Source organism: Citrus clementina, unplaced genomic scaffold (assembly GCF_000493195.1).
Source record: "Citrus clementina cultivar Clemenules unplaced genomic scaffold, Citrus_clementina_v1.0 scaffold_1, whole genome shotgun sequence".
Taxonomy (NCBI): Eukaryota; Viridiplantae; Streptophyta; class Magnoliopsida; order Sapindales; family Rutaceae; genus Citrus; species Citrus x clementina.
In genome coordinates this window covers 13,141,573-13,167,282 of record NW_006263303.1, presented here as the reverse complement: position 1 = coordinate 13,167,282, position 25,710 = coordinate 13,141,573, and the positions used below count along the sequence as shown (strand labels likewise).

General features: G+C 32.8%; 2 protein-coding genes and 2 non-coding genes across 7 annotated transcripts; 3 read left to right on the top strand and 1 right to left on the bottom strand.

The window, feature by feature from the left end:
* Window positions 1-1,085: 1,085 nt before the first annotated feature.
* Window positions 1,086-1,189, top strand: LOC112096045. The gene has a single exon (XR_002904203.1). It is a non-coding gene; the product is annotated as a small nucleolar RNA R71 (small nucleolar RNA).
* A 7,823-nt stretch (window positions 1,190-9,012) lies between these two features.
* LOC18056055 (protection of telomeres protein 1b) lies at window positions 9,013-18,945 on the top strand. 4 transcript variants are annotated; one of them, XM_006451543.2, is made up of 10 exons: window positions 9,013-9,251; window positions 10,958-11,094; window positions 12,556-12,745; window positions 14,187-14,251; window positions 14,455-14,543; window positions 15,480-15,761; window positions 15,922-15,998; window positions 16,150-16,211; window positions 18,210-18,362; window positions 18,559-18,945. In XM_006451543.2, exons 1-10 carry the CDS (start codon window positions 9,125-9,127, stop codon window positions 18,769-18,771), a joined length of 1,395 nt encoding a protein of 464 aa, XP_006451606.1. In that variant the 5' UTR covers window positions 9,013-9,124; the 3' UTR covers window positions 18,772-18,945. The 4 variants fall into 4 exon arrangements, with proteins under 4 accessions (XP_006451606.1, XP_024048088.1, XP_024048087.1 ...); XM_024192320.1 differs by lacking the exon at window positions 10,958-11,094 and having other exon boundaries at window positions 12,632-12,745; window positions 14,474-14,543; window positions 15,566-15,761; XM_024192319.1 differs by lacking the exon at window positions 10,958-11,094 and having other exon boundaries at window positions 12,632-12,745.
* On the top strand, window positions 9,344-9,442 carry LOC112096010. The gene has a single exon (XR_002904170.1). It is a non-coding gene; the product is annotated as a small nucleolar RNA snoR113 (small nucleolar RNA).
* Window positions 18,946-19,060: 115 nt separating the features above from the next.
* LOC18056054 (ERAD-associated E3 ubiquitin-protein ligase component HRD3A) lies at window positions 19,061-23,686 on the bottom strand. The gene is made up of 6 exons (XM_006451541.2): window positions 22,996-23,686; window positions 22,203-22,694; window positions 21,045-21,260; window positions 20,289-20,612; window positions 19,955-20,197; window positions 19,061-19,520 (listed from the first exon to the last, which is right to left on the bottom strand). The coding sequence occupies exons 1-6, from the start codon at window positions 23,515-23,517 to the stop codon at window positions 19,299-19,301; spliced, it is 2,019 nt and encodes a 672-aa protein (XP_006451604.1). The 5' UTR covers window positions 23,518-23,686; the 3' UTR covers window positions 19,061-19,298.
* Window positions 23,687-25,710: the final 2,024 nt, after the last annotated feature.

Here is a 25,710-nt window from a genome sequence, read left to right as displayed (position 1 = left end):
CAAGCAAAGGGATGTTAACACTTACCTGTTTGAAGATTTCAAGAATCTCACCTGTGAATTTTCCCTTCTTGCCTTTAGCTAACCTCTGGGGGAATTGAGCTTTGGGAATGTATTCTCGTGGGTTGGTTTCTTCTTTCTCCTCCAGTGATGAGTCCTCAACATTCACAGGTACAATTTGATTTTCTTTTGTCACCGGCATCTCTACTTTATTGTCGACTTCTTTTCCTTTTCGCAAGGTCATGACTGTTTTGACCTCTCCATGCTGTTGTGGTGAACTGGTACTTGCTTCATGTACTCATTTAGGATTAGGCATTGGTTGACTTGAAAATTTACCTTTCTCAACAGTTATTGCCAAGGTCTGAACTAAAGAAGCAAGCTGTCCTACCATCTTCTCAAGGCTTGAAACAGATTGGGCTTGTGAATTGAAGCCTGCTCTCAACTCATTTCGTAGTCCATCAATAGTGTAATTTTGTTGCTCAATCGTGGAGTGAGTAACATTCTTGAAATTCTAGAATGCATCCTTCCATGGTCTGGGTTGAGAGTAGTTCTGGTTCTGATTGTATGGTCTAAATAGGGGCTGAGAGGCTTGATGAATTTGAGAAATTTGTTGCATTGATGGAGCTGGAGCTGCTGGTCTATTCTGTTGGAATCCTTAAGACCATGAAAAATTGGGGTGGTCTCTCCATGCAGGATTATATGTGTTGGAGTATGGGTTGTAATTTGATGGTTTTCTCATTACACCTATGGCATTGGCTTGATCTGAGTATGAGTCATGGTCATGTGGCTCTGTTGATTTAGCTGTCGATAACGATGCTATTTGTCGAGAGAGACCTTCAATTATCGTTTTGACTTCTTTAATTTCTGAACTCGAGTCGCCAATGTGAACCTCATTTACTCCCTTAATTCTTTTAGTATTCCTGAGTGATCGACTCCGTTGTTGGGAATTATCCGCTTGTCGCTGGAAGAATTCTCAAATCTCTTATGTACATTTTGACATTAGCTCTCCTCCACTTGTTGCCATTAGCCATTCTTGCACATTCGGCAATAATCCCTCCAAAAAGTATTGGCATTGGTGCCATTTCTCGTACCCATGATGTGGACACTTCAAGAGTAGCCCATTGAATCGCTCCCATGTTTCGAAAAACTACTCGTCATCTTTCTGGGTAAACTCTGATATTTTCCTGCGAATAGCATTGGTTTTATGTACTGGGAAATATTTATTCAAAAATTTGTTACCATTTGTTCCCATGATGTAATGCTATTGACAGACAATGTATTAAGCCATGAACGAGCTCTATCCTTTAAAGAAAATGAGAATAGTCTAAGTTTTACATCATCATCTGAAAAATTCTCATATTTAAATGTTTGACAATAGCATGAAAATCATTCAAATGATTATATGGGTCCTCATTTTCTAGGCCATAAAATGTGGGGAGACAATTTAGCACACTAGGTTTTAATTCAAAACTTCTAGCAGCTACATTTGAATATCTTATGCATGATGTGCTCAAATTAGCTAAAGGACTGAAGTAGTCCTTAAATGGTCTCTCCTGTGGTGCTTGTAAATCCATTTCAAATTTATTTTTAACGTGCTTGTGTGTGCGCAGTGTTTTCTCAAGCTCAAGGTCTATAGGTTTAAGATTAGGAAATAATGACCTACGACCATGCATGCAAAGAAAATAAAATAAAAATAAAGATGGAAACAAAACAAATAAAAATAAAGAAGAGGGAGAAATTACGATACTAACCTTATTGCGCTATTACAACATTACTATAAAAATACACAAAAATAAATACGTGAAATAAATTAACTAAAAATAAATTAATAAGATAAACAAAAAAAATTACAAAGAAAAATAAATTAAAAATTAAATTATAGAATTTTAAAGAATAGAAAAAGAAAAGAAATACTAACCTTTAAATGTAGATTCACTTTTTTTTCCTTTTTTTAATAATAAAACAAATACAAGAAAACAAATAAAAGAAATTATTCACAAAAAATTAATTTTACAAATTAAAATAACTTACCTCTCCGGCAACGGCGCCAAAAACTTGTTGTGCAAATTTTATTGAACTCGCAAGTGCACGAATCTATTGTAGAATAGATTAATGGAGACGAGTATTGATCCCACGAGGAGGTGGATTTTAATTATATGTAGAATTAATTTTGTATGAGGGTGGTTGGATTTGTGGTGAAAGTGATTTAGATTATCTTAAAATTGGAATTGAAATGGCGAGAATAAATTCTAAAATTGGAATTGAAATGGCGAGAATAAATTGAAAAGAAATCTATTGAGATAACGTACTTGGGTATCTGGATCCGTATCAACATGCATCATGGGCTAAATATTCCTTATTAATACCAATTAAATCATGAGGGGGGAATCCACACCTCATGAACCACACTCTAATTATTATGGTGCTAAGGGCTTATCGTGCCAAATAATAATAACCTTGTACTAGGGGGCCGGTGAAACCAAGACGGTAATAGACAAGAATAGTATTATTTGTCGACGAGAAGTCAAAACATCCACAAAAATTAGAGGGAAAGAGAAAGTAAATTTACCAAATAAAGCCCATAACACATGTTGAGACTTCACCTTCAACTCAAACTTGAAAGAAAATTAGTCACTCATAATTGAACTAGGGGCAAAATGAGAATTTATAAAAATACATAGAAAATACAAGATGGAGAAGGAATTACAGCAAATGGATCCCAAAAATGGATTCAGAGATATCAAATTAGGGGGGGAAGACCCCCTTTTATAGATACATGGAGTAAATCATGGCCATCGAATTAAAAACAGTTTGGACGCTCAAGATTGCGTCACGTCATCAGTCAACAGTACGCGGTTTGACCACGTGGATGAACAGTAACACGGTTTGACCCGGGTTGAACAGTAACACGGTTTGACCCGGGTTGAACAGTAACACGGTTTGGTTGAAAATAATCATGTGTGATGCATGTACCGTACGCGAGATTTTTGGTCTACTGATATGCTGCCACGTCACCATCAACAATACATAAGAATTTTAGTCCAAAAAAATCGTGACACCTCATCAATCAATGCCACGTCATTGATCCGTCTATGTGAACAGTGTCGTGAACAGTAACGTAGACAATATCGTACACGTGAATAGTACCATACATGTGAACAGTGTCATTTTTCCTTTTATGCTCCTCCTAAGGTTTTCGACCGTCCTGAGTTAAAAAGTGATGTCTGTTTTGCCGTCTGATCTCTTTTTTATTGTGAAATGACTATGATGCCCCTAAAATACATAAAATACTTAATTAAAATAAAACAAAGGCAGCCGCTTGAATTAATCTCCATGATTGGTTTTGTCAATTCTCTTATTCCCAATTCAATTATGTTAGGCTAGATTTTTATTTGGTTGAAGGTGAATTCAAAACCCTAAACATGCTATGCAATTAAATTTAAATTCTATCATTCAATTTATTTAATTGAGATTGTTTATGTTCTTCTATAATTAATGTTCCTGATTTATTCTTGTTTTATTTGAGTGGCCAATTAGATAGGACTTGAATAAATTTTATTGATAGATTAAAATTCTTGATCCGTAATTGTCTTGATATTTTAATCATTAGTAGCATGTTGGAATTAGTGATTTCAATTGAAGAACATAACCTAGGTTAAATAATCCGAGCTTGCGTGTTTATTGCCTAGATCAACCTAATATCGTTCTCTGTTTAATACTTCCATGATCTTAAATTTAAAGAGCTTGTTTTAAATTATTTAATGGTTAGAGATTAGGTGAAGAGCTTATTTTGCCTAATGACACACTAAGGAAAGATTGAGACTAACAGAGCTTATTGTTGTCTATGATTGATAGTTTTAATATAAATTAATGATAGAATTGATATATTATGTGCATGTTTGGTGGTGGCGAATGATCCTTTAACCAAAGTTTTCATCATTATTATTTCTTTCTCCTTTACTTAGAGTTTTTATTAAATTCTTGTTCGTAGTTTTAATTTCTTTACTTCTTACTATTTAGTTAAAAATTCATAAACCCTCTTTTTATTTATAATTGGCATTTTCTTTAGTTAGATTAATTTATATTATTATTACTCTTATTATTACTACTATTATTTTATTTCAAATCTTGCTTAGAGTTAATAATAAATATAACTAGCATAGTCTCTGTGGGATTGATCCTTACTCGATCTGTACTAATTATTTATATTAGTGGTAAGGTTTTAAATTTGGTGCACCTTAACGACACTACCAGTTCATTTTTCTTTTCGTTGATAAAGCTGAAAAGTATCACAGATAAATTTTATATTTTGCAGCGTTTTTGTTTATATTTAAAATTATTCATCAGTCACCAACTTTTGAGAGCATAATTTTTTTTTTTGGTGAATAATATTACAAAGGGAAATTATCAATGTAATCATTAAATCCTTTTATCAAACGTACTAGCACACTTTCAATATGTATCAGTCATTCATCCCAAGTTGATAAAATATGTCTTGTGTCCGCTAAATTATTAGCTACTATTTGAAAGTTAGGAAAATTATAGTAAATTGATGATTTTACTCTTAAAACTCAAAATAAGGTAAAAATACTAGATTTGCCCTAAAAGTGAATCAAACCAGAATGTAACTATTAGAGCCAATAACAGTTACATTTTTAGGCTATATAATCACCTAAAATGCACCAACACAAATAGTTTGCGGCATTCAACCAATTTGCTATTAATTTATAACAAAATATTAGCAGCACATTTATAGATCATTGATCCATCACACACCTAACAATCACTTCAAATTCAACCAATTTGTTACTCATTTGCAACAAAAAATCAGCAGCACATTAACAAATTGTTAATCCATCACACACTTAACACTTCAAATTCATTTGAGAATTCCAATTCTGCTATATGAAAAAGTGAAATGCCAGCCAAAATATTGCAAGTGTGGCATGCAGGTAGTGGCTAAGGTGTCAACTACATTGCAAAATCTTAATGCAATGTTTTAGTCATCTAGATGGAAGCATTGTGAGGTGAAGCATTGTGAGGTGAAGCATTGTTGTTTTTGGGATTGATTCACTATTAAATCTCTCATATATCCTAATACTAATGATGAAATGCCATATGAGCAAAACTCGAAGTTGAATGATGATGTGGTGAAGATAAAAAAAAGGCTAAAAGTCATCAACGAAGAGCTTTAATATATTGCCAATCTTAGCATCTCGTTACATCTGGTTATATAACTAATGCGGTATTCCATCCAACTTAATAAAATTGCACCTATTCTGCCTATGTGGTTAAATTTCCACATATGCAACCACATTTTTGCATTTTGATGCAATATTTTGCATAACATACATGCATGTTAGGCCAAGCTTGGTACATAAGTCAATTTATTCTGTACATTGCTTAGAAATGATGTAGTTGTGGTTCTTTTCTTGTCCATTTGATAGCATATTTCTTCTTGGACAAGTAATAGAAGAAATTCTTGATTGGGAGTGACATGACTCAAAAGTGTTATTACTCTTAAGTATAAGAGTGTCTAGTTATAATATAATCCGGTGAGTCCATGGTCGAACCACAGATAATTTAAAATCTAGTAGTCAATTTGTTAAATAAAGAAAATTAATTGCGGGAAAAGAAATTACTAAGAATTAATTTAAAATTATACTAAGGTTACGGGATCCACTCTCAGTATTCAAACTATAATTTTAATACTTTATCATTTTTTATATTTTGCGCAACTTTTACTAGTTAACTATTATATCATTTAAATCTTGACTAACTATGTGTATGGATAAATATGAAATAAAGTACATAATGTGCCACAACTGTATTAATGTGTTGATATTATGTCAAAATATCATATAGATCAAAGAAAATCTATGAATTAACATGACATAAAAATAACTAGAAAAGAAAAAAAAAACTTAAAACTCACTTGAGAAGGTAATAAATTTAATAATTTGAAATCTTGAGCTTCACCCTTTAGCTTAGCTTAATAAAATTAGTCATTCATATTGAAAGAAAACAAAACATTCTTTTTATTTGATAAACTTTTGAAACATATTACAAAGAAATTGATTACACAACAAAATAAGAAAAAAAAAAGAAAAAGAAACAATTCCTCAACTTCGTTCTCTCGTCTCCCCTCTCAGCTCCCCCTTCCCTCAGCAAAAGCTTCTCCTATTTATAGGCAATCTTCAGCTTCAACTTCTTTTATTCTATTATTGTTTCTTATTATTATCAAACAAACAAACAAGCAAATCATGGGTGATGGTCAGGTGGCGTGATGGCCTCCTGACCATTACCAACATGATTGCCCACTTTCTTTTTTTTTTAATTATTTTTTTATTTTTAATTACATATCTTCGATAATGCTTCCAAATGGCTTCAGCAATTTTTTTTTGTTCCCGCTTCCAGTTCCAACTCCTCTTTATTATTGAAATATATTTATAATATAAAATTAATATATTGTGAATTAATTTAAGATAAAAATTTATTATGAGAGCATTCATACAATTTATAAATTATGAGCGTATTAATTAACACTTTAAGTAAAAAACTATTAATTTTATTTTTATTAAATGCACACTTTTTAATACCAATCAGGGAAGATGAGCAGTGGTAAAAACTAAACTGGCATTTGGATTTGGATAGCTGGGAAAGAATACACACTATCTAAGGATTGAATGAAAGTTATATCCGTCTTTATGTATGCAAAATTATTGACCTTGATTTGATATATGAGATAGAGCAACTCTTTTCAAGAATGCAACTCCTTTTATGTTGTGACTAAGTATAATATGTGCAACCTTTGTGTTAATTATATTTATTATGACTTTTTTTTACCTATATGTTTTAATTATATGTGTTGGGATTTTTTTTGAGTTATCTATTTTATTCACTTGGATTTTTATTTCATAGGATATATTGCCGAAAAGTATAATTTAATAGAAGATTGATACCATGGAATTTAGTAGTAAATATTTTTATTAAAATATTTTTGACAAAAAAAAAATTTGGCAAAGTTATCAAAAAGTAAAAATTTATTTTTCAAAAATAAAATTTTATAATTACCAAAAAAATAATGCAATGCAAAGCAGCACCAAATATAGTATAATTAAAAGTTAAAATAATACAGGATAACACCAAACATTACATAGCATTATTATAATACAGTGCTCATACAATACAACATAATATAATACAGCTGTATTAAAATAATACAATATAATGTAATACAATATAATGTACCAAACACACCCTTTATGTCTTATTTTATTTATTTTGATTGGGTAACTTTAACTTCATTAAGTCGAGTTAAGTTTATGGCTTTGGAATCCAAACAAGCTTGAGAGTCCATTTGGGATTGAGATTGGGTAGCAGTGTTTGGTAAACACTAACTACTGTAACTTGTAAATTATATTGATATAATTTTTCACTTGTATGATGAAAAATTTATTATATCTTTAATAATTTTGTCAAAATTATTATTTAAATTTTATATTTACTATATACTATTAACTTTTGTTTTATAATTATAATTTTTTTCTACAACAGCTGTAATTTAAAAGTTATAGTATCTTAATTCTAAACAGAAATTGAATATGTGGTAGGCTTATGCGTATTTAAAGTTTATATTTATTATATACTATTAATTTTTGTTTTATAGTTATAACTTTTTTCTATAGTAGCTATAGTTTAAAAGTTATAACACTTCAATTATAAACAAGATTTGAGTCGGTGGGTAGGGCCGGGCGTTTGGTTTGATTTTTGCCGAAAAGAGCTAAATCAAAATTTTTTAGTTCGGTCGGTTCGGTTTAACAGGTAAAAACCGAACCAAATCAAAATTATTTAGCTCGGTTCGGTTTCAATTTGCATGCAGCCTTGCACTGAACAATTTATGTTTGGTGGCTAACCGAATGCTTAAACCGTTCGGTTCAGGAAATTTTAATTTAAAAAAATTAACCGAATGCGTACCCTCTCTCTCTCTCTCTCTCTCACGCAGACCGACAGACGCAGCAGCCGGCTAGCACAACAGCAGCCGCCAGGCCCCCTCTCTCTCACGCTCACTCTCACTCTCTCTAAATTAATTATCTAGCACAACAGCAGCCGCCAGGCCCCCTCTCTCTCACGCTCACTCTCACTCTCTCTAAATTAAGTATCAATGAGACGAAATGAAATTAAAAAAATTTATGGTGCTAAAATGAATTTTGGGTTTGTCATATCTCGGTGTCTTGTTCGCAAATGAATATGAGATTGTAATGAGGAATGTACTGGAATGTATATTATGATAATTGATTCGATTTCAGTCATAATGTTTGTCAAACCGAACTGAAACCGAACTGAACTGAACTGAAATTGTTTGCTCTGGTTCTAAACTTTGGCTCGACTTCAATTCATATAATTCGGACCGATTACGATTCAGTTTGGTTCTTGACCAGACCCGAGAATGAACCATAAATCGCCCACTATTCTTAAAGTTTTTTATTTATCTAATTCTTTAGATATTATTTATTAGTTTCTATATTTATTATATCCACCTATTAATAAATAATTTAATTTTTTTATACGAAATAGATAATTTATTTATTATTTATATCCAAAAAATAAATAAATAAATTTATTATTTGGATATTTTAATTTATTTTAAGTTAAAATAAATTCTAAAATAAATATAATTTAGTTTGTTATTTATATATAATTTTGGATTTATAAATAACCAATTAACTCTTTTTATAATAAAGTTTGGATTTATAAATAACCAACTAACTTTTTTTATAATAAAATATTGTATTAAATAAATAAAGTAAAATTATGATACCACAATAGTACTATACTAGAGTTAAATTCAGTTATTGAATCCAATTCACAATAGTCATCATAATTGGATTCAATGACTAAATTCAGCTGTGGTATGGTACTAATGTGGTACCATAACTGAACCCTGAATAAATATAATCGATCATAGAGAACTGGGCCTATTTATCTCAGTTCTATAGGTTTTTTTTTATTTTTTTTTTCATGTTGCCATTTTGAAAATGTATGCGAAGTGAAATCATTTTGTCATATATAAATAAAAACACCTCTCTCTCTCACTTTCTTTGCAATCACCGCCAGAACCCTGAAGATGGATTATAACGGAGAGGACTATCGGTTTCTTAAGATAAAAGATGCCATTCTCTCAATAAACCAAAAAGTGAGTTTTGTCGGCGTTATTCTGGAGGTTGGTTCTCCTAAGCAAAGCAAGGGCACTGGTAATTGACTTGATTCGCCCTCTCTCGCTCGCTATTAGATAATTAGTTCACTCTCAAGTAATTTATTTTAATTTAAAATTGAAAATGTTGGCTGGCAATGATGACAAAAAGGCCGGACTTACGGCTGCTACTAATTGTTCGTTTGGTAGTAGAATGATTATTCTTCCTGTAAGGTGTACGTGCTGAGCCAGTTGCTTAAATCTTTTGTCTTATTGTATTTGTTTTGATTGGGTAGCTTTAGTTTCATTCAGATCGAGTTAATATGGCCCTGGAATCCAAACAAGTTGAGTATTGGTGGCATTTGAAGCAATGGAGTCTAAATTTGTTTGTTCTATATATATGATTTAAAAAATTTTGAAGCTTGTCTCTTTGCTCACCAAGCATCTTGTTTTCAAATTGGCTTTCACTACAGAATTGGAGTATCTAGAAACTGGGAATTCAGATGTTGATTTTCTTTTAACTATATTTTTTTTTTTTTTTTTTTTTTGCCCTCTTAGTTTATATTGCTTATGTAATAAAGCAAAACCCTAGACCCCTTCCAGAATTTAGATAGTATGAAGAAGAAAGAAGAATATTGAAATTTCTTAATAATAGAAGCCGAAAGTTGGGCTGTTAGCCGCACTCTATCCGACAGCAACTTGTTAACTTGCTTAAAATCTTCAAAGATCCTTCTGTTTCTTTCATGCCAAATCAAAGAGTTGTGAGAATTGCACATTTCCATAGCACACAGCTTTTTCACCACTCCCGAAGGCACAACGATCTTCTGAAGCAAAGAACTTTTAAATGCTGGAATCGCCCATTAAATTAGAAGTATGATAATTAATATTGGATCTCTATTGTCAGCCTGTTGCTGGCAATTGCTATTTGGTTCATCAACCCGGATTATTTTTATCATGTTGTTACAAGAAAATAAGAAGTGCTAGAAGCCTCTCATGTAACCGATAGCCTCATATGATATAATTGGATATTTGCTCGTGGTGGATTGGCTGTGATGTAGACATTTATTGAGAAAGATTTTACCTTATTTCAGTAGGATGCATGTTGATGGGAGTTGCTTATTGTGGGAAATTTGGTTGTTTTTAAACAGTATGGTTTATGATCCTAACCATATTTACCATGTTTCTTTATATGACTTATGAAATGGTCAAAGGAGCTTTTTTGAGAAGTTGTTTATCTGCTGGTTACAAAAATTGAAAACCACTCAGAAACATCATGACGCAGGCCAAGCTAGCAATATACTATAATTTTGCTTGCTTGTCCTAAATCACATCCTTTCTATGATTGATTTTGAAACAGTCAATAGGCTTTTGCTAACCGTTTCCAATGTATAATTTAAACAAAAGCTCGACCTGCCAAAACATTTTTAGAATAGTTGTACCAAACAGCCATTTTTTATTAATTAGTTAATTATTTTAAAGAAACAAAACTTGAATTGTATTAAAAGTAATACCAATCAATTTTAGTAAAACCAAATTTCCTTGTTTTTCTTTATCTGACATCATATTAACAAATTAGTGTATTAATGTACTGTGCTTAGCACTTGACAATGGTGGGCTATGTAACATTAATTGATAAGTAAGTCGCATTTATGATCATTCTTTTTAAACTTCAATTGGGAACAAAATTGCCTTCTCTAGTATGGATTGCCAAATCCGTAATTCTTTTATATTATTTTCTTTTACAAAGCACATGTGTTTGATTTGCAGATAGCTTTTGCACAATAAAAGTAACAGATGAATCACATACGAAAGATGGGATTTCCGTTAATATCTTTGCTGAGAGTATGGAAAAGCTACCATATATTGTATCAGTTGGGGACATAATTCTGCTTTCTCATGTCGTGGTATAAAGTGATACTGACTTGCTTTACTATTAGATTTCCATGGTGCTTTTCATGGTTAATTTTTATTAATGTTTGTATTTAGATAATTTATGGAACATGTCCTTATATGTTATGAGTTTATTCAGTTCATTTTTTTCTTACATGGAAAACAGAAAACTATCATGTAATGAGAAAAATCAAGATTTGTGAATTTCCTTGCGCTTTGACTTCGGGGAATGATGAAGTGAAATGTTTGGGACTGTAGATAGATGAAAATAAAAGAGACTTAAAACTTTCTTACTTAATTTGTCTGAATCCCTAAATATGTATGTATATATAAAAACAAGCAGATAATGTATTAAGATTATTCCCAAATGTCAATTCTCTCAAAGAGTGGATGTTGAATGCCAATCTATATGCTGCATTAAAGACAAAGATGTGGATGCTTTCAGGTGATGAAGCTTTGAAACTCCCTTGGTAATGATATAAGTGAATTGTGCCCTCAAAGTCTTAATTAGTTCCAGTTTTCCCTAAAGTGATGTCACCAACACTAACTGGAGTTTCGTATGACCTTTGTGGATCACTGTCTGTTGGCATCTTTCTGTCCCAGAATCAAGTTTTGCACATATGTATATGCATGTGCATGCTTGATTATTTCTAAGTAGGCTCTTCTTAGTTTGTATTCTGTTGTAATATATAAACCCATTGGAGTGGCTCTACTTCGTTGTGCTTTTCTATGCAATGTAGCTCTCATGTAAATTATCCTGAGGACATATGCAGAACTGCTAGCATAGGCGGAAGAATTAGTATTGAATCAGGATTACTTATTTTTGTCCTTTTTAGGGGGTTATGTTATTTCCATTTTCAAAAAAATGTTTATCTACCTTTTTGTGGTAAGATTTCAGTTGCTTATTGCCTTGTTCAAGGTAAATTGGGTTTCTATTTCTTTAAAGATTTTTTTCACCGGATGTAAGGGCCTTTTGGTTAGTCTATTTTAAGCCTGAAATTATATGAATAAAGTTTAAATATCGAGTTGATTTTCTTCATATAAATTTTTCGCTGTTCTTCTATTTCTCTCTTCCTTGCCTTCTCTTTAATTGTTCTTCAATCTCTGTCAAGTCCTCCATTTTGTCTCCTTAAAAGTTGTACCTAAAAGGCTGTAATCAAATAACATACACTATTATAGACATGCTTCTTTCTCTTCTTTTCCTTCCCCCCCCCCCCCCCCCTTTTAAAAATTTGCAATTTGGACACGGCAGGAAAGAGCAACAAGAAATTCATTCTAGATTTAATCACTCATAAGTTGGCTGGAGAGTTGTTCTATTTTCCTTTTTACTTTCCACTTTAAAGATAGAATTCTTATGTGCATCATAATTTCATGCTATATTGGCGTGTTACAGAACTTTCCATGCATATACCAAATTTTATGATTTTCACTAAAAAGTGAATTTTAAGTTAAAATTGGGAGCTATGCTTGGGCAGATGAAAGCACACAATAAGCAAGCATATGCACTTTTCAACAAAAAGTTTTCATCGTTTGCTTTATATGACGGGAAAGGTGGTGAAGACTTCCTCCCTTATCAAGTTTCTTCTAGATTTTTCGTGAGAGATCAGGACAAGAGGATTATAGCTGCCGTGAGAAAATGGTTGCTTAACTTTCAGTTTAAGGAAGGTATGCTCTAGAATACTTCAGTCGATGAACAATAATTTTAATTTTATTAGTATTAAAACTTACGACGTATGTTTAAATGCTATTATGTCAAAATGTCAACGAGAATAAGCTATATTAAACGCTATCAGATGATGGTGTTTTTTCTTTCCCCTTTTAAGTCTATATGTATGTGTAGTGTGTGTCTATTGTTCTTAGTTGATGTTTATTTGCTCGTAAAGTATGCAGACATTGATGTGTTGAGGAATTCACCAATGTTGATTGTTGAATGCTTTCTTGATGTCCCAAACAAATAGAATTTTCCCAATTAAAATAACTGTATGTGTATTATCCAAACATGATGCAAATGCGCATCCACACAAGAAAGCACTAGTGACTGAGGGGATTGCAATTTTATCAAGTGTTTGTTTAAGAAGTTTAGACCTGACCATTTTTGAAGGAAAATTTTGATAAGCATTTTATGCTCTTGGGTTGTGCAAGTTTCTAATCTGCAGTTTGTGTTTTATTTTCTTAATCACTTCTTGTTTTTATTGAAAAAGCTATAGAAGTTCTGGCATCTCTATGTGCTCCATATTACGCACCTAGTTGCATGTGAAACAAGTCATTCTCAAGCGGACAAAAATGGAGCAACCAATTCCCAACTTCTCCTTGGGTTTATTTATTTATCTATATAATTGATAGGGTGATCTGATTTTCTTTTGCTGATGGGACAAACAGCTATATAAATTTATGTTGATCCATGATCAGCTTGCTGTTATAGCATGTCACAGCTCAAAAAATGTCAAGCTTAGTGGTATTTTCTACATAAGAGTGACTTCAAATTTGTTATTCATAATTATCTTTTCCTTCATTGTGATGTGGCATTAAGCTTGTGGGTTAGAGTGAGCAAAGAAGCCAAGATTTCTTGGGAAATTCTGGGTTCATGCAATCCCTACTTCCAGAGGAGACTTTTGGTTTTGAAAAGGAAAGAACACCATGCTTCTTTGGAGTGGTGTCTTTTTGGCTCTTTTCTGGGTGTTATGGCAAGAAAGAAACAATTAGATTTTGAAAAGAATTAAGTAAGAAAACATGGATGGTTTTGTAGGATAAAGTTAAGCTTTTGGTATCTCTTTGGGCTTCGGTGACATAGAACTTAAAAGATTGTTCTTTTTTCTGCATGGTTCTAAAGATTGTTCTTGTTTCTGGATTGGGGAAGGATGTCTGGGGCTATTGATGGGCTTTGTATATATTAGTTCCCTTCCCCCCTTTTTCTCTTTTTGATTATGTGGACATCTGGCCCACCTTTGTAAAGAAATTGTTATACATATGGTTAAAAATTAAAAAGGGAAAAAAAAAGAAAACTTGTTTAGAACTTTTCTTGTAACCTATTGTAGTGTATTTCTGTGCCAAATTTCAGATTGTGCTTCTAATCTGCATAAAATGCTTTGAACTTTGTGCTTGATAGATTCAAAAAAGTTCCTATTGTTGAGAGAAATCAAGGATGGACAGCGCATTAATATGGCTTGCAAGGTAATTCAATCACATTTTTGTATCCTTTTGTACATTTGACTTGCTGTCAACAAACTGATGGTTTTGATTGGAAAATTTCTGTGCCAAGTCAATATACATTTGAGAGAGAAACAAATGACTTTCCATGCTAAGCTTACCGATATTTCTATGTAACTAATTCAAAGTATTGTTTGTTTTCAATTTCATTGCTTTTCCTTATCAAGGTATTTCATATTTGTGAAGTTGCTAAAGGTGAGTGGATGGCCTTTGTTTGGGATGGAACTGATGCTCCACCAGCCCAGATCAGTAAGAAGTGAGTAGATATAAGTTATTTTTCCTTTAATATTTGTTATCGATTCTCTGATAAAATGACACATGAATTCCAGTTGATGTTTTAACTGTGAATAATTTGCTAAAAAAAAAATAAAATGACATTCATATGCGGGAGTTTGATAGATCTAGGTCATAGATTTAACCCTAATCAATTTGAATGGTAAAGTAAAAAAGGACAAGAAAGTTATGTTCGTAGGGAATTTATGCTTCCATATCCTTTCTTACACAATGGCCTTGATGTCCTTAATTTTTATTTTCCCGACCATTTCTTTCTTTCCTTTTTTTTTGTGTTGGGTGGGGGGGGGGGTTGGTGGGGATTTTCATTAAATGAGATAAGATGGATGCAAAGGTTCTTGATAGTAGGTCTTGCTGCAAATAAGATGGTGGAAGAATACAGAAGGAACGTGGATTTATTTGCAAGATTGGTCTTGAAAAGCCTATGGCTAATATGGATTGGGGTTTTAAATTTTGTTTTAGGAGTGGATGGATGCTAGTTTATCACTTCTTGTTCTTCATTACCTGTACCGTGGCAGCAAGTTGCACAGGCACTTCTCTTCGTGGTCTATATAATTGCTTACTTTTATGATTGTCTGAACTTTGTCCATAACTGGGCTAACCGACAGAAAATATACGTGGCCTTTGCTGTTAATTGCCCAAAGATGTGATTGTTAATGTTTATCAAGATTCAATATTCAAATCATGTGAATCCAATTATAATCTGTGTTGCGGTGCTTAACACGAATGTGTACCAAATTAAATTCTAATTTTTTAATATCTTTTCAAATTTTGACGAAAAATTATCTCTTCACTGGAATTTCCTTAGTATTCTTGACAGAGTAAGTTCTTGTCATCCATGAGCTAGGCAGTTTATAATAAAATTTGGATGTTTAAAATTATTTTTAATTATGAACTATAGGCTTGAAGATGAAATGGATCATGAGCTGCCTTTACAAGTGGAGCCTTTGCCTTTATCAAGAGATATATTATGTTCATTTCCTGCAGTTGGAAGTATCTTGAGAGTGATCATAGACAAAGGCATTGAGAAGCATATCCTTCATCTTCTAAAAATTGGTAAATGGGTGAAGCTTCAAAATGTACTCTGTCAAGTGGATGCAGGATTATGGTTTGGTGTGTTGACGCACTTCACAAGGCTGCGTTACGTGCCAACTAACGACAATCTCATAGTGGAGCGTCAAAGGTTATTGTGACTTCCAAGTGACTTCATTATACTTATGGCTGTCTTGTACTGAATGTTTTATGCTTTAACTTTGATTTACTGATTATTAATATACATTCTATGCTTTAACTTTGATTTACTGATTATTAATATACATTTAATATATACATATATAACTCAGGTCTTATGACGAACGATTGTCATGGGAACATAGTCGGATGCCATACTGGTGCTTTCCTTGGACTTCTGAGGTTACAGGTTACCATATTGGTTTTTGATGATGATTCTCTCTATTTGAACTTTTTACATGTTTTTTGTCCGATTTAGTCTCCTGCAAATAAAATCTCTATCCTTAGAATTTCTGGATCATGATGTTTATTTTAACTATAATTTTTCATTGATCCATCAGATATTGATTATTCTGAGGATGGGCCATTTGTTACATTGAAGGATGTTCTTACCCACTCACAGGTATCCTATCTTATGCAAACCTTTTGTTCTGTCTTTTCCACATAAATGCCTTCAATTATTCTACTTTGATGACTGTACTGTCGTCATTGTTTTTAAATTTTTTTTTTTCAATTTTGAAACCTCAGGATTTGGGATTAGTACACTTGTTCTGAATAGACTATTGCATGTCTTATTGTTTCCTGTATTTCTAGTGTGTGATTCTCCCAAAGGAGCAGTTTATTATATAAAATTAATAGAGTTGAATAAATGCTATAATTTTGCTAACAATCAAAATTATTTGATTTTTATCTTTTTTAAGATGCACTAGATATCCTATGGCAATTTTTATGTGGCCGTATTGTTTTATGTTATATTTTTAGAAAATTGGATTTTGTGTTAAAGTATATTTATTATAAATATAAGGGAAATTGATAGTCGAACAATCTCTGATTTGGAATCTCTGATTTGGAACAATGACAGTTTGGTCTCAAGTTTTTTCGGATATCTGTTTTTCTTCCTATCATTAGCTGATAATTGTCAAATGCAAACAAATGAAAGGCCAAAAGGATAATACTAACGATATTTAACCCACCATAGGTCATCTCTAGTTTTTTGATCCAATAATCTAAACAAAATTTAACATGAGACAATAGCATGACTTGAAACCACTTCAACAAGACCCATTGCCGTTGAATAGATCTTATTTGGTTTCAAATTTGAATAGAGCTGAATGCTTGAATATGAATGACATGCTCATTTTTTCCAAATATTGTAATATTGATGTTATTTCCTTTTTAAAATTCAAAGCCAATTATTTTACATTTGTGCCCTTAGATTCTGGTTAAATAGGTAATAAAGTATCTGGAAATAATTTAAACTAAATTAACCAAATGAAGATTATAAGTCACTGTTTTTATTGTTTTGTAAAAGTAAATATTTATTGACGGAGATTATAATAGCTTAAATTTTAATTTTATTATGCTGTAAAATAATACTGTAAAATTATATAATTATGATATATAGAGAAACGTACTTTCTTGTGGGAGTTTTTATATGGTTAGTGCTCTAAATAGATTCATTTATATCACTAGATTAATTAGGTCTTATATATTGAAAATATAAAAGAAAAATGAAAAGAAAAACGAAAAACTTTTCAAATTCGGCAAAAGGTTAATGAAATCAACCTCTTGTACTTAGATGAAAATGTTGAAACTTTTCATTAAGTTTAGAAAACAAATAGCCTAAAATGTTTGATGATTTCATTCTAATTCATGTTCAGAATTGAGCGGCAACGATGGATAAACCTCCCAGGTGGACTCTTGCAGCAACCATAAACTCAATAACAAACATAAAGACAACTCATTATAGTTTAATTAATTTCCAATTAATGGGATTTGAATACTAGATCGCTTGGTCATAGTTATTTGATACTGCGTAAAGTTATTACTTGACCTAAAAGATTAGAGAAAACATAAAAAAAGTGTCTATGTTAAGTAGTCACTGTAACGAGGTTTTTTAAACATCGTTTTACCGTATTTTTAGAATAACTGGTATTGTGGCAGTCTTTTATCAAATATGAAACAAAAAAGAAAAATTGGCACAGTTGTAAGACATAATTTTGTCCAAATAATATAGTTTGATATGTATGCTATCCTGAACTAACTTCTAAATGTCTGGACTCTCAATACTCCCTGACTATGATGGTTAGATCTTAGTTCCTTAGCAAGTTACTTACTGGTCACATAAATCTTCTTCTGTTAGGCCTCTTTCTACAATGGGGATTAGTTATTATATAGATACCGTTTATGCTTTTTTGGGTCAAATATACCAATTATGCCTTTTTTGGTCAAACACACAACTGATTGCTCCACAGAAATAAAACTCCAGTTCTGAATCTGAATTTTCAAATTCTATTGGATCAAAATATTTGATTTCAGTCATCAACCTGACACATCAAAATGCAGTGCCTGCAAGAATTTGGGGGCCTTCATGTTAATGTCACTTTATACGTGATGACAGGTAACAGCTAAATTCAAGTGTGTGGTTCGAGTTGTAGCTGCACTTCCATGGCGGTCTGAGGACTTCTGCTCTCCTCTTGGGAATTACAGGATCAGGCTGACCTTAGAGGATCCAACGGCAAGAATTCATGCTTTTGTGTATGCAGAAGATGGGGTGAGCTCATGTTTTTAATCTCCACGGATTTCATCAGTCATGACTAAAGTTTTTTGTCAGAAAGCCTATCATGCAACACATCTGCTTGTCGCACATCTCTATTTTTGTTTTATTATCTTTTTTTTTTGGAAATCTGATATTTCTATATTCTACATTTGTGAACTTTCCTTGATCTCACAATCTTCACCCATGACAGGAGAAACTTTTTGGCGGTTATCCCTTTGTCGATGTATTGAAAAGAAAGATAAACAAATTGCTTGGAGTGGCCGTAAGTGATGGACAAGAAATTAAGGATGCTCCCAGAAATCCACCATGGGTGCAGTGTTGCCTAAAATCGTACTACATCGATAGAAATGATATTTGGGGAAGCAGGCAATATAGAATCTTTGACACCAAGATTTCAGGTTAAGAAGTGGACAGTTTTCCTTAGATTTGGTAACCTACAACTGTTGCCATCGTTTTGGTGGTTTTAGACATGAGCGGCAGATGCAAGTATTTCTAAACCTAGGCTGTTTAGGCAACATGGGGATTAAAGGTGTCTTTCAAGACTAATATATTAAAATTTGAATCTCACTGGTCGGCCTCTTGGGGGCATAAGTGTAGCTGTTGATAGTACTGCTTTCAAGATTAAAGAAAGATCCTAATTTTACAAGTCTTAGGTCCAATGTCCAATGGTGACGAAATGCTACGAACTAATCTGCAGAAATCTTTCCCGAAATTTCATCATACAATCAATTCTACCGCAATGTGCAAACAATGTAACCTTTTCTTTGTTCCCCTTTCTACTTCTCTATGGTACAAACCTATTTCACGTAAAGCTAAAAGATATAGGATCTGTCTGTACAACATATTGCCACACGAATCTGTGCATTGCATTTTCAAAGTCACAAGGCAGAAACCGTCCTTGCAGTTGCTTAACACTATGATCACCACCAATTAATTGAATGGAGCAGCAGCATGCTCATTGTGCTGGTTCGGCAAAGCCACATCACCAGCTGCTTGAACAGCATTTCTTCGCTGCCTCTCACGGAGATAGAGGACAGTAAGAAGACAAACAAAAAGTGTTAATATTGTCACGTTTCCTTCCTCCATGAAAACATTCTCCACCCACGCTTCCACTCTTGGATAGACTTCAGGCAATGCATCAATCAAACGGGCCTGGTAAGAATGCAGCACCAAGATCAAAATACAATAAAGCAAATTCAAGCTCAATCAACAAAAACAAACACAGGATAAACTCAATGTTGTCTTATCATCAATTTGCTCAAATAGAAGGAAGACGGAAGGACAAGCCTTTTTGGCATCTTTATGCTGTTAAAGCATAAAGGTCTATAATAACAGCAGTAAAATATTAAACTACCTTTCCTTTTCACAATCAATAAAGACAGAAGGCAATTGATGGTTTTAAGTTTTGATCGAAAAGCTTGTGTCTGAACTACCATTAGTGGGCATACAGCCCGGACAAACTGCTTTATATTTGTTTATTTTAAGGAAAAAATGTTTTAAACAGAGCAGGACACAATGCAGATATCAGATCAATTTTTTCAACCATGCCAAGAAAAGTAGCCAATAGACCAAATAAAGGTAATCACCAGGAAACTATCAGCATAGTTCTTCCGTATCCACAAGCTTGTGAGTGCAAGTGTGACAGGCAACTTTGCTGCAGGATCAACCTCTAGGGCTTGATCATAGTAACGTTTGGCAAGATGAAGATCAAGAGGAAGTCCTTGGCCATGCTCGTGCATATAACCAAGATTGAACATGGCTTGTGCATTGGATTGCGATCTTGCATGCATGTAAGCCTCTGCTGCACGCTCATAATCCCTCTGAGTGCCCTGGAAAACAAAGAAACATGAAAAGAAAGTTATGTTTCCAATGAAAGTGATTCCCAAACTTCGAGGACATCTTTCATCTTGAGAGACTTACCCGACCATAGTAATATGCATCCCCAATCAACAAAGCAGCATGTTCATTACCCTGTTCAGAAGCTTGCCACCACAAAGAGTGTGCACATTGATGCCTCTCAGCATCAGTACAGAAACCAGATTCTCCCATGCACATGCTTCCCTCTCCATACTTTTCAAGGATCCAGGCAGCATTACTTTGTGCTACCTCATAGCCTAGCTCAGCCATTCTTGAATACAAAAGGAAAGCCTTACCCACATCACCTTTTAAGTATGATTCAAGTGCCCATCTAGATAAGGAACTCCATGGTCCTCGTTCTGCAACTAGTTTGTACAATGCAGTAGCCTGAAACCAAGTAAAACTCAAATTTATTCGTATAATGACAAGCATGCATTTCAAGAATAATAAGGTTTAGCATAGAACGTATATGCGCCTACAACAACTATGGTCTTCACGATGTCACGTGAAGACGGGGCCTAGAAGGAAGAGAGAATCAATATTTTCTATTATCAAAATTCCACCATTGAGAAACACCTTACAGCAAAAACAAATGAGATACAATTGCCATTAGCTTCCAAAATTGAAGAACTTCTAAGTGGTTCAATAAAAAAGTAGGCATATGAAACCAACTGTATGCAAAGAAAGTAGAACATGAGCCCTAGGCAACCCTTCAAGACATCTCACGAATAGATATACAATTGCTTTATAAATAATAATAATGATGATACATAAATAAAGGCCAAACAAAAACTAAAAGCATAATAGCAATACATTTACCATGTGGAGATTCTTCTTTAGCCCAACACCAGTGTGAAACATCTTTGCCAACTGGTAAAATGCCTTCTGATGACCTGCATTAGCAGCTACTAAAAAGTATTTGCATGCAAGTTTTACATCCCTCTTTACCCCAATCCCTTTATAATACATTACTCCAAGGTTATAATGCCCACCAGCCTCCTCATTATCAGCTGCCTTTTCAAAGTACTCTTTTGCCTGTAATAAAATGGGATGGTTTCCATCATAAAGTAAAACAAATTAGCAGCAAACAAATATACTTCATAATTTGGATCAAAATTTAGGTTAAATAACCGAACATGCAAAGAATGTGTAATATATATATCACTGAAAACAGAAAAAGGGAATAGCAAGGCTTTTTTAAAAAAAAAAAAAATTGAAGCTTTATTCGAGCATGACTGCTTACTTTCTAAGTGCCATTGCTTGGGAATCACAACTGGGATTTCCCTAGATTCTCAATTCCTCACACTCTATCTTTCTCTTCTTTTAAATAGTCCTCATTTTCTAAAACTGTACCAACAATTCCAGCACCAAAGTTGCTCAAAGCATCAAAACTTTACACCTCAAGTCAATCCCTAATTAATCAGGAACTTAATCATACCAATCTCCAATATATTCACATCAGCTACTGATACTAAAATCTAAGATATAGTGCATAATATAAGATCCTGTGCAGCAGAAATCTTCCAACCAACATCAATACTTTAATTTCAATCTCAAACAGAAAAGAACACCAAAAAAAAAAAAAAAAGACTGCAGCAATTTTTAACTGGAGAATATATACATATATATATAGATGTAGGAAATGTACATAAGAGGAATGATAAGAAGTCCACAAAGAAAATATTGGAGACGAACATCAAGATACTTGCAAGGAGGACATCATTGAGTAGGAATTTATCATATCCGAACATGTACGGCAACAGCCTCTGCTAAAGAAGAAATTGTCTTGAACTGACCCACTTAATGCAAAGTTCTTAATGCTTAACTCAGATTAAAATAAATAATTAACAGAATACTTCCAAATATTAATTTCCAATGATGGGTTTGAAAAATTAAACCAAAATAGGCACTTGAAGAAAGCAATCCGCCTCTGCCTACAAGCAAAATCATACAACTAAACAAACCAAATGAACTTACTTTTGTATAGTTTTTCTTTTCCACTCCATAACCCTTTACATATAAATACCCTATTCCATTATAAGCTGAATAAAGTTGCTGTCTGGCAGCATGCGTAAGCCATTCAAGTGCCTTAGTATAGTTCCTTTCAACACCTGCTCCTCTTGCATATATCTCACCAAGAAATTCCATGGACTGGGGCTCACCCTTGTCCGCAGCCTTTGAAAACCACATCAATGCCTTGGTACGATCACGCCTCAATCCTCTCAAACCAAAGTAGTAAAATAGCCCTATTTTATACATCGCTCCAGCATTTCCTTTCTGCGCCTGATACTCTAAAATCTGGAAGGCCTCATCGTCCTCCCCTCTGGACTTCCTTAAGGCACCCTTATTCTCTTCTGCTCCATTATGAATTCTGATCGGTTCAATAACAGGTGAATCTTTTGAAATCAAGAAACTATTCACTGCTATCTCTGCTAATTCAGCATATAATTTAACTGCTTTGTCATGCATCTGCAGCAACAAATCAAAATATGAAACCATCAGCACCAGATTCTAAGCTACGTGGCCATTTCTAACCCTATAGTTTCCACAGATTTCAACTTATGAAAAAAACAATATAAACGAATTAGCTAGCACTAAAATCATATTTAATAAACAAAAATATTTCCAGTAAAAGAATATTGTTTCCTAAAAATATAACACTGTGAATCTGTGTATATACCCTATAATCAGTAAATCCAACAAAATTCAAGATCTAGGATTTAGGGTTTTTAAAATTCACAATCACAACAATAACGGCTGATGTACTCACATCTTGGCGCAAATACGTGTAAGCGACAGCCATCTTGGACTGAATATTACCACCTTCAGCAGCAAAATGATGATACAAGAAAGCCTTACCCTTATTCCTCTCTCGCATCATCCCCATTCCGTACAAAAACCCCAATACCGACCGCGCATGCGGGTCACCTTCCATAGCCGCAGACTCAACCTCCGAAGTCGCCTCCTCCATCACTCTTACGTCACCGTTAGTAACAGCAGACATCATCTTCGAAATGGTTATGTAATAGCTTCCGTTAATTGCACCGGGATCGATGCTAGGTTCAAAAACGGGGCTCCATGAACCAGGATCAAGGTTCTCTTCGGTCATGGACTCGGAGTCGCCGAAGTCATCCCAGTCGGCCGCCGACTCATCGTCCGTAGAGGCAGCCGAATCTTTAATGTCGTCTTGTGAGAGCACGAGAATGAAGGGGCGTGCTTTGAGAGATATAGGATAGAGAGAGAGGATAAGAAGACAAATGATCAGTTTTGGTGTTGATGTTAATTCAGGCATTTTGTCCCTTCGCTGGATCCAACGGCAAGCGCGAGAGCAAGCTACTGCATCTCTTCTGTATTGGGGGAATTTTGGGGAAGAAGATGTTCGGTAGGGTAGTTTTGGGATTTTGCAATTTATGTTGTGTTGCCACGTTGAGATTTAGTCATTTCACCAATTATGCTTTGCCACGATAGATCATTATGCTCACCGTAATTCCACCCACGCGCAATCACAAAAGTTGGATGATATTGAAAAACAAAACGGCATTCTCACCACAATTAGCACAATACTGTGCGTTTTAATAAAACAAAATTACAACAAATTCATAAATATTAACATTTGACCATTTATACCCTCTGTTGTGAATCTTGGGTTAGTTGTTCCGTAAAAATAGAATGAGAGCCAAGTTTTTGGTTTAGAAGATTTCAAAATATCAAAGTATATCAACAAAAAATCGGTGACATATATTTTGATGGTTAGTCCGAATGTGAACTATATCAATATGTACTATTAATGTAACAAGACACATACCTAATTATTTTAAAATCAAAAGATAAAAATCGATGAAACAATCGTCTATTTTATAAATAATTATCTAATGATAGATAATAAAACAATCAAGGATAATATAACTAATCATAGACAATATTACTCTTTGAATAAAAATGATTTAGATATTAAGCAGTTAGAACAATTGTATCTACCACGTGTTCATGAATTTAGAGTTGGAGAACTCATACTAATAAGAAATGAAAGTTTAAACATAGATCCTATTCTACTAAGTAGAATTAGAAAAGAAACTTCTAGAGATAATTTTTCATAGAAACAATGGAATATCAATTATGTTGATGATTATATGTCGAAGATCTTGTGATAGACCATAATAGACAATTATCTATTAAACAAAGAGATGAATATAATTGGAATAATAACAAGATCAAGTGTAAAAACTATCTTTTTTATAATATGTTAATTGGACAAAAATATTTATTTATGTATAAACTCTATCTTATACATAAAGGATTAGAGGAGAACGATATTCAAAGGATATAAGAAATATCATATATTATAAATATCATATTAAATCTAATGAATTATTAGAAAGATGGTACAATAGATAAATTAGCAGAACATCTAATAATTTCTCAAAACATAGAAACTAATAGGTTTTCACCTTCTAGTTATAGAGCTAGAGGATTGACCTTTAAAAGATTTTAACTGTTTGATTTAGTAAATGATTCAGATATGTAGGGAAATAATAAGTTAATTTGGATTTCTCTATATTTATTAAATAAATTAGAAAACCCTAACTTATCTATAAATGATATAGAAAGTGCAAATGAAATATTTAGATTAAAAGTTTTAATAATGAAAATATAAAGCAAATAAAAAAATTAGGAGATCAAATGAATAAAGAATTTGATCAAGTCAAACAATTGATCAAAAACTTCAGCATTGAAGACCAAGATAAATTAAAAACAAGAAATCATCAACATCATGGATAGAAATTTAATAGATTAAAGGTTAAATAAGATAGAAAGCCAATTAAATAAAATAGGAAAAATTATTGAGCAACTTGGTAATAAGTTTGCAATAAATATAAATGGAAAGTTACAAATAGATTGAAGTGGTAACTCAAGAACAAAATAAAATTTTACAAGATACCATAATTTACTATATTGAAAGAAAAATAATGAAATTCAATCAATATCAAGACTAATATTTTACAAAATAAATGAAAATAAAAAAATTAATAAGCATGAGAATGTTAAGTGAAAATACAGACAATAGATTAAAAGAATTATCTAATCCAAATTTATTTTATGAAGAGTCTGATGAAGAAGAAGATATATTTATAAATTTATAGGATATTGAAAATAGAATTGAACATTTAAAAATGAATAAGTCAAAGCCAAGAGTCTTTGAACAAGAAGAATCTAGAAACGGAGCTTCTCATACTAGAGAAGAAATATCAAGTTATGAAAAACCTCAAAGTCAATAATTTTAAGGCTAGTAAACCTAAAAAAGAATATAAAACTCCAAGAGAGTATCGAGATAGACCAATCAGTCATGATGGAGTATGGTTAGATTTAGATTGTGTCTATGGTTGGATTTAGATTGTGTCAAAGATAGAGATAAAACAATAACTGCTTAGATTAAACCCATGAAAATTGTTTTTGAATTTCACAAGATTGATAGAAATAATAGTAT

Coding starts and splice junctions, on each gene's coding strand:
- LOC18056055 (XM_006451543.2), top strand. CDS start 9,125: ATGGATTATAACGGAGAGGACTATCGGTTTCTTAAGATAAAAGATGCC. Junction 11,095..12,555: donor TTCTGCTTTCTCATGTCGTG/GTATAAAGTGAT, acceptor ATGCTTGGGCAG/ATGAAAGCACACAATAAGCA. Junction 15,999..16,149: donor TTGGACTTCTGAGGTTACAG/GTTACCATATTG, acceptor TTGATCCATCAG/ATATTGATTATTCTGAGGAT.
- LOC18056054 (XM_006451541.2), bottom strand. CDS start 23,517: ATGCCTGAATTAACATCAACACCAAAACTGATCATTTGTCTTCTTATC. Junction 20,613..21,044: donor TAAAGAAGAATCTCCACATG/GTAAATGTATTG, acceptor ACTTGGTTTCAG/GCTACTGCATTGTACAAACT. Junction 19,521..19,954: donor ACTATGCTGATAGTTTCCTG/GTGATTACCTTT, acceptor CATTCTTACCAG/GCCCGTTTGATTGATGCATT.